The sequence below is a fragment of the Perissodus microlepis genome, chromosome 6 (genome assembly GCF_051167445.1).
Source record: "Perissodus microlepis isolate ML-2025 ecotype Zambia chromosome 6, ASM5116744v1, whole genome shotgun sequence".
Lineage (NCBI taxonomy): Eukaryota > Metazoa > Chordata > Actinopteri > Cichliformes > Cichlidae > Perissodus > Perissodus microlepis.
In genome coordinates this window covers 41,820,109-41,832,772 of record NC_140466.1, presented here as the reverse complement: position 1 = coordinate 41,832,772, position 12,664 = coordinate 41,820,109, and the positions used below count along the sequence as shown (strand labels likewise).

The window sequence follows — 12,664 nt, the reverse complement described above, 5'->3', positions numbered from 1 at the left end:
AATGTGTGTCTGTGAACACCCGTGTGTACACCTGTGTATTCAAAAGGTTTCTCCATGTAACTATCTGCTAGAGCAGCGGTCCCAACCCCCGGGCCGGTCCGTGAGTCATTTGGTACCAGGACGCGAGAGTTGAGGCTCGGGTCTTTTTCCATGTGTTATGAATAAATCTTCTTTTTTTGGTACCGGTACTGGTTTTATTTTGTTGTATTTATCTGCGACACCTTAAAGGCCGGTCCGTGGTGCAAAAAATGTTGGGGACCGCTGCACTAGAGGGTGTGGGGAACCATAGCCCCATCCCCCAGGAACGACATAAAGCAGGCATGGAGGAGGTCCAGGCCCCAGCCATCCAGAGGCCACAGGGGGCTGTGGTAACATGCCTGCAGGCCCTGCCAGCAGCCACGCCAGTGCGGACCGAGCCCCGGGCCCAGCGGTCCAAGAGGGCCCCCAACCCCAGAAGGAGCCCGACTGAGCCATGAGTGCCAGGCCCCGTCAAGCCACCGGGAGTATGCCAGTACATACCTGAGCACCCAGCCCCGGACACTGAGAACATGCCTTATACCCCCAGGTCCAGGTGCCATCGTCCCCAGAGGGGCAATCAAACCGGGGTCCACAGCAGTAGCACCGCCAACCCCCATAGAGCCCGGGGCGGCCCACCCGACCACACCAGAGAGGAAACCACACCTACCCCATCATCCAATCACCTCCCAGACTACATAAGACAATAGACACCCAGGTTGAGTTCATTCACCACCAGAACCCCAAGCCCACCCTGGACCCACCCAGGGGCAGCTAGGCTACCAGGCCAGTAACCCACATGCAGCCATCAGGAAAACACCATCCAAGAGCCACCAGAGCCCCAAGCAGTTCATGACCCCGGGTTGAACCCTCCAGGAAAAACGTCCCTAGGGAATCCCCAGACACCCAAAGCCTGTACCTACCCCCACATCAACCACAATAGTGAAGCGTGGACCCAGTCTGTGTATCTGAATTGAGCTCTAACCAACCTTAGATCTCATTGCAGGATTACATGAATCCACATACAGTATTAAGAGGGGTGTAAAATGGAGAGAATGTGGTCTCTGGGAGCTTAGCTGATTTACAGTGGCACGGTATGGTGGTCGTGTTCCGGTTAAAGAACACGGTGGCAGCTTCCAAGTTCGGTTGATTTATTCAGCTGTGGTCTGTAGTAATGATACATAAAGCAACTATCAGTACAGCACGCGTCAAACATTCGACACACCCAAACATAATTCTAGCAAAGAGATTCAACACTCACGTTGATACGTGTCTGCAGGCTGCATGTTTTCTTTCCCTCTCCTTTTGTTTGCCATTCCCTTAGGTACACAGACTGCAGGCTTCTGTCAATTTGGGGATCTCCAGCTAATTAGAGGAAGGAGGCGTGATTGGACAAACCAGGAGTGCACACCTTAATAAGGAGACTCACCTGTGGCTGGGCGTTTTCTCTCTTCCTTGCTTAGAATTGTTTGGCACAAAGCTCCTCTGGTGTATTTCTTTCGTTTGAAGGCTGTGGTGTGAGTAAAGGGGTCTAGGTTAGTCTGGGGACCCCATACACCTACTCGTGTAGAGTCTTTTCTGTTAGAAACATTAGGTAAGTAGATTGTTCGCACCCATGTTCGCACCCCCCCCCCTCCGTTCCTGGAGTTTACCTGATGTCAGTGGTGACTCCAGTGCCATTGCTTGACTGTCTAGTAATTTTGGAAGGGTTACATTGTCAAGAAACTGATCAATTTCAGTTTTAGACGGGTTTATTTGTGGTGAGTATTAATAGTTATTAATATTTAATAAGAAGTTATTAATAATTTCATTGAATTCTATTGTATTATTTTTTTGTATTTATAGAACTAAGTTATTCTGATGTGCCACCACTTTGCTGAGGTCTGGAAAACAACCCAAACGGTCACCCTTCAGATAAGAGGGAAGTGTTATGACCTGGAAACTGCTGGAACACCAGCGTCACTGAACTGTCCGACACAGTTTCAAGTTACTGTGCACTGAGAAAATCAGTGCCTTCAGGCGCCACTGAGGTGTGCAGATACCTCATAAACAAGCCAAGTTCCTTCTGCAGGTTTATGGTCAGCAGACACAAAGGTTGAGCTGTTTGGCCCCAACAACAACAGGTATGTTTGGATGAGTAAACACTGTACGGTCTGTCAAACATGGTGGTGGTAGCATCGTGCTCTGGAGCGTGCCAGTGATAATGGTACACTGGACAAAGTGGATGGAATAATGATTCAAAGTAATTATTAGAAACCCCCAAATTTCCATGGCATGATGCTCCAGATGAGTAGACCACGACTGTAGCTGCACATTCAGCCCTTGAGTGGTAATCTGGCTTATTGGGCCTTTGCCCAATGGGCTGATGCAACTGTGGGCCAATAGAATGTTGTTTTCTTTGAGTCGGTCCATAGCCTGCATAATTGTATTGACAAAGTGCCAGTGCCCGCCCGCTTTACAAACACAGACAGCAGTTCATTTTCATTACTGACACTGGATTGCTCAATCAAATCTCTGAGCACAGCCAGCCGCTCACCCGCCATCCCAGTGTGCTCGAGCACCTCACAGAGCAGATTTCAGTGTGGAGGCCCTCACAGTCGCAGGACGCTGCTGTTGCATTAGCCATGAAGAGTCCCAACAACAGAGTGATGGAGGAAAATATAATGAACATGACAAAACAGTTGGAAGGACATCGTTAGAAAGAGAGAGGGCTGCTTTGATCCACTAAGGTGTAGTTTTTACTGACACATGCTGGACTGCTGTGAAACTAAAACAACGACGACTGCACCAACTTGGCTAAAAAGACAAATTGCTTCAATATCAATAATCAAAAGTACTGAAATATATACATATATGTATGAACATGATAGAAAATAGCTAATATAGCTAATACGTAACCCCCTCTGCTAATTTCAGGGTGAATGCACACTGCACTTGATGATCCCAAGTAGACTTCAGGTTATCTGAGCACACACACACGGACACTCTTGCACTGCAGATTTAGGTTTATAGTTTACATGTATTGTGGCTTTACTGGGGAAGCAGAACATGCCTCTTACATGTCTTACACACCTGTTATTTTCATTTACATGACAGTGTTCACAGAGCAGCTTTAGTTGAGGAAGAGTTTTGTGCTCCATCGTGTTACGATTAAGTTGCATATGTACTTGAACTAAGTCAAAATGAACTGTACCAGGGGCACCTCTTCAGGGAACTGTTTGCTTAACCATGTCCGGGGATGTTTAAGTACACACCAGTCACTAAACTGGGACTCTATGGTGTTACCTTAGTGCCTCTATTCTGAGCGCACGCAAAAAAGTTTTGCAAGCACAAATGTTGCGCGTTGAGGAGAAAGTTATTTTGAGCAGAATAAAAGTTTAATTTGAGCGAACAAATTTATTTCTGCATCCAAGAAATGTATTTCAGTGTTTGCAATTATCCATATACACATACAATAACAGCCCCTCTGTTCTGTGCTCTGTGCTCACAGACATCTGCAGACCTGCTCTCAGTGTGTCGTTCGCAGTCACAACATCTCTGCTCCCTGCGCGCTCCACTCTGTGTACACCGTTATAAGTGTGCCACAAAAACAACCAATCACAGACTTGGATGCAAACAATACTGACTGGCTGTTACGGTCTCCAATCAGCTCGCTGGCTGCTGTAGCCAAACCCAGGCAATAATCCCAGAATGCATTTTGTCTGAAACTCAAACGAGGCAGTTGCAGAGGAACGCGGCGTTTTAAATATTACTCTTTCTTTCACAAAATAAACTTTTAGGGTTTTTTTTCAGGCTGGAAAGTTGCTGTGTAAAGATAAGAATCTACTGTTATTGTATCTGGGAGCAAATATATGAGGTGCCGTAAGGGACATTATTACTGAAACGCTCTCACACACACCACTGAAACGCTCTCACACACGCCACTGAAACGCTCTCACACACGCCACTGAAACGCTCTCACACACGCCACTGAAACACACCACTGAAACGCTCTCACACACACCACTGAAACGCTCTCACACACACCACTGAAACACACCACTGAAACGCTCTCACACACGCCACTGAAACGCTCTCACACACACCACTGAAACGCTCTCACACACACCACTGAAACGCTCTCACACACACCACTGAAACACACCACTGAAACGCTCTCACACACGCCACTGAAACGCTCTCACACACGCCACTGAAACGCTCTCACACACGCCACTGAAACGCTCTCACACACACCACTGAAACACACCACTGAAACGCTCTCACACACGCCACTGAAACGCTCTCACACACGCCACTGAAACGCTCTCACACACACCACTGAAACACACCACTGAAACGCTCTCACACACGCCACCGAAACGCTCTCACACACACGCCACTGAAACGCTCTCACACACACCACTGAAACACACCACTGAAACGCTCTCACACACACCACTGAAACGCTCTCACACACGCCACTGAAACGCTCTCACACACACCACCGAAACGCTCTCACACACACACCACTGAAACGCTCTCACACACGCCACTGAAACGCTCTCACACACGCCACTGAAACGCTCTCACACACGCCACTGAAACGCTCTCACACACGCCACTGAAACGCTCTCACACACGCCACTGAAACGCTCTCACACACGCCACTGAAACGCTCTCACACACACCACTGAAACGCTCTCACACACACCACTGAAACGCTCTCACACACACCACTGAAACGCTCTCACACACACCACTGAAACGCTCTCACACACACCACTGAAACACACCACTGAAACGCTCTCACACACACCACTGAAACACACCACTGAAACGCTCTCACACACACCACTGAAACACACCACTGAAACGCTCTCACACACACCACTGAAACACACCACTGAAACGCTCTCACACACGCCACTGAAACGCTCTCACACACGCCACTGAAACGCTCTCACACACGCCACTGAAACGCTCTCACACACACCACTGAAACGCTCTCACACACACCACTGAAACGCTCTCACACACACCACTGAAACACACCACTGAAACGCTCTCACACACGCCACTGAAACGCTCTCACACACGCCACTGAAACGCTCTCACACACACCACTGAAACGCTCTCACACACACCACTGAAACACACCACTGAAACGCTCTCACACACGCCACCGAAACGCTCTCACACACACACCACTGAAACGCTCTCACACACGCCACTGAAACGCTCTCACACACGCCACTGAAACGCTCTCACACACGCCACTGAAACGCTCTCACACACGCCACTGAAACGCTCTCACACACGCCACTGAAACGCTCTCACACACGCCACTGAAACGCTCTCACACACGCCACTGAAACGCTCTCACACACGCCACTGAAACGCTCTCACACACGCCACTGAAACGCTCTCACACACGCCACTGAAACGCTCTCACACACGCCACCGAAACGCTCTCACACACGCCACCGAAACGCTCTCACACACGCCACCGAAACGCTCTCACACACGCCACCGAAACGCTCTCACACACGCCACCGAAACGCTCTCACACACACCACTGAAACGCTCTCACACACACACACCACTGAAACACACCACTGAAACGCTCTCACACACGCCACTGAAACGCTCTCACACACGCCACTGAAACGCTCTCACACACACCACTGAAACGCTCTCACACACACCACTGAAACACACCACTGAAACGCTCTCACACACGCCACCGAAACGCTCTCACACACGCCACCGAAACGCTCTCACACACGCCACCGAAACGCTCTCACACACGCCACCGAAACGCTCTCACACACGCCACCGAAACGCTCTCACACACGCCACCGAAACGCTCTCACACACGCCACCGAAACGCTCTCACACACGCTACTGAAACGCTCTCACACACGCCACTGAAACGCTCTCACACACACCACTGAAACGCTCTCACACACACTATTGAAACGCTCTCACACACACCACTGAAACGCTCTCACACACACCACTGAAACGCTCTCACACACGCCACTGAAACGCTCTCACACACACTACTGAAACGCTCTCACACACACCACTGAAACGCTCTCACACACGCCACTGAAACGCTCTCACACACACTACTGAAACGCTCTCACACACACCACTGAAACGCTCTCACACACACCACTGAAACGCTCTCACACACACCACTGAAACGCTCTCACACACACTACTGAAACGCTCTCACACACACTACTGAAACGCTCTCACACACACCACTGAAACGCTCTCACACACACTACTGAAACGCTCTCACACACACTACTGAAACGCTCTCACACACACCACTGAAACGCTCTCACACACGCCACTGAAACGCTCTCACACACGCCACTGAAACGCTCTCACACACACCACTGAAACGCTCTCACACACACCACTGAAACGCTCTCACACACACCACTGAAACGCTCTCACACACGCCACTGAAACGCTCTCACACACACCACTGAAACGCTCTCACACACACCACTGAAACCCTCTCACACACACCACTGAAACCCTCTCACACACACCACTGAAACACACCACTGAAACGCTCTCACACACACCACTGAAACGCTCTCACACACACCACTGAAACCCTCTCACACACACCACTGAAACCCTCTCACACACACCACTGAAACGCTCTCACACACACCACTGAAACGCTCTCACACACGCCACTGAAACGCTCTCACACACACTACTGAAACGCTCTCACACACACCACTGAAACACACCACTGAAACCCTCTCACACACACCACTGAAACCCTCTCACACACACCACTGAAACACACCACTGAAACGCTCTCACACACACCACTGAAACGCTCTCACACACACCACTGAAACCCTCTCACACACACCACTGAAACCCTCTCACACACACCACTGAAACCCTCTCACACACACCACTGAAACCCTCTCACACACACCACTGAAACACACCACTGAAACGCTCTCACACACACTACTGAAACGCTCTCACACACACTACTGAAACACACCACTGAAACGCTCTCACACACACCATTGAAACGCTCTCACACACACTACTGAAACGCTCTCACACACACTACTGAAACACACCACTGAAACGCTCTCACACACACTACTGAAACACACCACTGAAACGCTCTCACACACACTACTGAAACGCTCTCACACACACTACTGAAACACACCACTGAAATGCTCTCACACACACCATTGAAACGCTCTCACACACACTACTGAAACGCTCTCACACACACTACTGAAACACACCACTGAAACCCTCTCACACACACCACTGAAACGCTCTCACACACACTACTGAAACGCTCTCACACACACTACTGAAACGCTCTCACACACACCACTGAAACGCTCTCACACACACCACTGAAACACACCACTGAAACGCTCTCACACACACTACTGAAACGCTCTCACACACACTACTGAAACGCTCTCACACACACCACTGAAACGCTCTCACACACACTACTGAAACGCTCTCACACACACTACTGAAACGCTCTCACACACACCACTGAAACGCTCTCACACACACTACTGAAACGCTCTCACACACACCACTGAAACGCTCTCACACACACCACTGAAACGCTCTCACACACACCACTGAAACCCTCTCACACACACCACTGAAACGCTCTCACACACACCACTGAAACGCTCTCACACACACCACTGAAACGCTCTCACACACACCACTGAAACGCTCTCACACACACCACTGAAACGCTCTCACACACACTACTGAAACGCTCTCACACACACCACTGAAACGCTCTCACACACACCACTGAAACACACCACTGAAACGCTCTCACACACACTATTGAAACGCTCTCACACACACTACTGAAACGCTCTCACACACACCACTGAAACGCTCTCACACACACTACTGAAACGCTCTCACACACACTACTGAAACGCTCTCACACACACCACTGAAACGCTCTTTAACTGCCATAAATGTAAATTATGTCAGTTTGTTTAATTTATTTTCTTTATTTATTGTTGTTCCTTTTGGGGTAGGAACTAAGGTTCATTCTGTGTTGCGCACAGGCCTTTTTTTAAGTGACGTAAAGGGAAGTAAAAAGCATGTGCAAAGAAGCTAAGTTAATAAGTTAACTAAGGCAGAAGAAGGAATAAATAAGCAGTTTTAAGTAAAAGAAAGCTGCAAAGAAGAAGAAATTGGGAATTATTTTCGTTAAGTTTTTGTTCCTGAAGCGGACTCATTCCCTCACGGTTACGTGCAGCCAGCGAGGTACGTTAACTGTGTTTGTTTATCGCGTATTTTGTTAACTTGGGTTTAAATGTTTATTTGTAATATTTATGTTTGGTCATTCTGTACTTTTTTGTAATAACAGTTTGACGGTGGATTTTATGGTGTTTCGGAGGAGAAGTGTGACGGAAGAATAAATCCATCTGTGAATGAAGAACCGTGGTGTCGTGTATTAACTGGAGGGAGTGATAGTCAAACTCGGACCTGCCCAGACTCGCCCTATCAGCGCAATTTCGACAGCTCATCAAGACGGGACACAGATAAGCCACTGTTTAGGACACACAGGTTCATAAGGTTTTCATGAAGACGTCTATAAGTCAGACTCTAAAGTTTTTGGTCTGAAAAGTGACACAAGAGTTGGAAACTAAAAGGGACTGTGTATAGCCTGGCAGCCACGGTGTTTCACGTATATGAATGTGCATTTACGTAAGAGATGTAAATTCATGTTCAGCTGAATAATTATAATTGGCTCTGAAAGGGCAGAAGTAAACTTTGTACATTTTGACAGAAATTCAGTTTGTATTTATGGTTCAGTGTCTTTTAAGAACTCTGTTAAGTGTACTTACTCTGTAATATTCTACATGTATGGGCTAATTTGAATGAGAGTGACTTCATTTAGTTAAGATCATTCTTTCAGTATTCACAAATGTTGTTGCAGCTTGCTCTTGTATGCTGCCTGTGTATATCTATGTCTAAATAATCAAAATGTCACATACAAGTAAAGAAGCTCAGGGTGCAGCAGCTGCTCTGGAAGAAGAGACAGAGTTAGAGCAGACAGGTGAATCAAATATCGGGCAAAATATAGCACCACCTGAAGAGCCTCGTAGAAGTGAAAGAGCCCGGACATTAACAGAAAAGGGAAAGGAGTTTCAGAAAGAGCAAATCAAAGGGCTATTGCTTCGCTTTGACAGCAAATATGAACGATGGAAAGCTCTGATTAAGGTAGCTAAAAGATCTGTGTTAAAACAGGATCCTAGTGACATCCTACAAGAACACATCACCAGTATTCAAAGGGAATTATCTGAGTTGAACATTGCTTATGATGATTACAGAAGAATCGATCAACCAGCCCATGACATGCGTCGCAAGATGGATAACTGCATCTCGATCACAAAGACTGTAGTGCAAAATGCTCAATCTGAAATGCAGGGAACAGCGGAGGAGTTGATTTGGCCAGATCATAGTTCTGTATTCTCATCCTCAGCCTCCAGTGTTTCACTTCCTGCCTCTAATGGTTCTAAAGCTTCTTCTATTCACTCAAGTGTATCTTCACTTAGAAGACAAGAAGCTGCTGCCGAGTATGCAGCTACACAGGCTGTACTGCAGATTATGGCTGAACAAGAGGGCCACCAAGAGAAACTGCAAAACCTTGAAGCTGAAGAGAGGTTGATCATTGCAGACCAAGAAGCAGCAGCATTAGCTCGTCGTCTTGAAGGAGAAAGGGAAGAAACTGAACGTAGGCTAGAAAGAGAGAAACAAGAGGCTGCTCTCTTAAAGAAACAGCAAGAAGAGAATGCTGCAAGAAGAAGGTCTGTAGAAAACCTAAAGAGAGAACTTGAGCGTTTGGAAAATTTGAAAAGGCTGAATGCAGCCAAAGCAAGGCTTCAAGTATATGATGAGAGTGAGCTCAGTCCAGCCCAAGGGAATGCTCCACAGAGCCTGGATCTACATAAGGTTATGCAGCCACTCAATCTGGTGAAGCCTGAGGACCAGCACTCACAACCACCAAAGGATGCAGTGCTAACACATGTGCTTCAAGATAGCACAGGAGAGCTTGTGAAGGTCTTAGCTGAGGCTATATCAGCAAATAGGCTACCCATTCCAGAGCCCACAGTTTTTAGTGGTGATCCACTCAAGTTTAACCATTGGAAGTCATCCTTCCAAACTCTTATTGAAAAGAAAAACATTCCAAGCTCAGAGAAAATATTCTTCCTCCAGAAATATGTTGGAGGAGCAGCTAGAGAGGCGTTAGAAGGTTATTTTCTGATTGGTTCAGATACTGCATATGTTGCTGCATGGGAACTCCTCAATGAGCGATACGGCCAGCCTTTTATGATTGCCAAAGCCTGCCGAGACAAATTACATGCCTGGCCAAAGATAGCGTCAAGAGAGAGCGCTGACTTAAGGAAATTTGTGGACTTTTTACGCAGTTGTGAATGTGCCATGGCTCACAATGAGAGTCTGCGTATTCTTGATGATGGCATTGAAAACCAAAAACTGACAGCCAAGTTGCCTGATTGGTTAAGCAGCAGATGGAACCGAAAAGCCACACAGTATCAGCTGGAGCATGGAAGGTTCCCAGATTTCAAGTATTTTGTAACTTTCCTGACCTTGGAGGCTAGTATTGCTTGTAACCCTGTTACATCTTACTATGCTTTGCGGCAAGGGGAGCCGGAAAGGACAAGATCTAAACCTCAGAATGTAGTGACCTCTAAGAACCAAGCAGCAAGTGCAAGGATTTTTACAACTAACACCACTGAGAAGAACATAAGCACATGTATGTTTTGTAAGAAAACAGGGCATGTCTTGCACAAGTGCGGTAGACTAACTGCAAGGCCAGTTGCTGACCGAGTGAAGTTCATACAAGGTGAGAAACTGTGCTTTGGCTGTTTGAGTCCTGGCCATCAATCCAAGAATTGCAGCAACCGGATGGTCTGCGACACCTGCTCAAAGCGCCACCCCACATGCTTACATGAGGATCGCTCAAAGCAAAAGGAAAATGACGAGACAAGTTGCAGTAAGGAAAGAAAGCCACAATCGCCGCAAGACACCACTCAAGAAACCACATCCAATAGAGTTGTGCATGATGGTAACAGTGCTCAGACTTCAGCAATAGTTCCTGTTTATGCATCAATGCCAAGTGATTCAAACAAAGAAGTCCTTGTCTATGCTCTGTTAGATTCACAAAGTGACTCTTCATTCATTCTTGAAGAAGTGGCAGATGCTCTTGATGTTAATGCGGAGCCAGTCAAGTTGAAGCTGTCCACAATGTCTTCCAAGGAGACAATTGTACCATGCAAAAGACTCAAAGGTCTACAAATAAGAGGGTTATCTTCTTCTAAGAAGATCACAGTGCCAATGGTCTACACTCGTGAATTCATACCTGCCAATCGTACACACATTCCAACACCAGAGACTGCAAGGGCATGGCCTCATTTAGAGCATCTTGCGGAACACATTGCCCCGCCAAAGAAATGTGAAATCGGTCTTCTTATCGGGTATAACTGTCCACAAGCACTAATGCCTAGAGAAGTTGTATGTGGTGAGGACAACCAGCCCTTCGCACAGAAAACTGATGTAGGCTGGAGCATAGTGAGCTATGGTGATCCAGGCGAACACTACAGTGATGCAATAGGAGTAAGTCACCGCATCATTGTAAAGCAAGTGACTCCTGAACCCAAAGTAACAAGTAAGTTGAAGAGCGAAGTTCATTATGTTTGCAAAACAAGAATTAAGGAGATGACTGCTCCAGAAGACATACTTAAGGTGCTGGAATCTGACTTCAGTGAAAGGCTTGGAGAAGAGGCAAATCTCTCGCAAGAAGATCTCCGGTTTTTGACTAAAATGAAAGAAGAAATTAAGCACAAAGAAGACGGGCATCTTGAAATGCCTCTGCCTTTTAAACAGAGCAGGCCAGAGCTACCAAATAACAAGCCATGTGCTGTTCAACGCCTCATGTGCTTGGAAAAGAAGCTCAAGAGAGACCAGAAATATCAGACAGATTACATGAACTTCATGAAAGACATTATCAGTCGTGGTGAAGCAGAAAAGGTCCCAGAAGAAGAGCTTGATATATTCCCCACCATGGCGTATACCACCCTCAAAAGCCAGAGAAACTGCGAGTGGTCTTTGATTGCTCGGCAAGATTTCAAGACATGTCATTGAATGACTATCTTCTTACAGGACCAGAGCTCACAAACACCTTGGTGGGAGTTCTTTGTAGATTTCGAAAGGGCCCAGTCGCTATTATGTGTGATGTGGAACGAATGTTTCATCAATTCCATGTAAAGCCTGAAGACCAAGACTACTTGAGGTTCTTATGGTGGGAGAATGGTGATCTTGAGTCTCCGCCATCAGTTTTTCGGATGAAAGTCCATTTGTTTGGAGCAGCTTCCTCACCAGGCTGTGCCAATTTTGGACTTAAACATCTAGCCACAGAAGGTCAGGATCGATTTAACCAAAGCACTGTCAAGTTCATCCGAAGAAATTTTTATGTTGATGATGGACTGGTGAGTGTAAGGTCTGATGCTGAGGCAATCGAGCTGATCAAGGAAGCAAGAGAGCTTTGCAGCGTAGGCAAGCTTAGACTACACAAGTTCATTTCCAA

General features: G+C 47.1%; 1 protein-coding gene across 1 annotated transcript; it reads left to right on the top strand.

Moving 5' to 3' along the window:
• Positions 1-8,019: 8,019 nt before the first annotated feature.
• Positions 8,020-12,222, top strand: LOC146386291 (uncharacterized). The gene is made up of 2 exons (XM_084930110.1): positions 8,020-8,319; positions 8,423-12,222. Exon 2 carries the CDS (start codon positions 9,043-9,045, stop codon positions 12,220-12,222), a length of 3,180 nt encoding a protein of 1,059 aa, XP_084786236.1. The 5' UTR covers positions 8,020-8,319; positions 8,423-9,042.
• Positions 12,223-12,664: the final 442 nt, after the last annotated feature.

What these genes read in the sequence shown, in the direction of transcription:
- LOC146386291 (XM_084930110.1), top strand. Translation starts at nt 9,043, where the DNA reads ATGTCACATACAAGTAAAGAAGCTCAGGGTGCAGCAGCTGCTCTGGAA.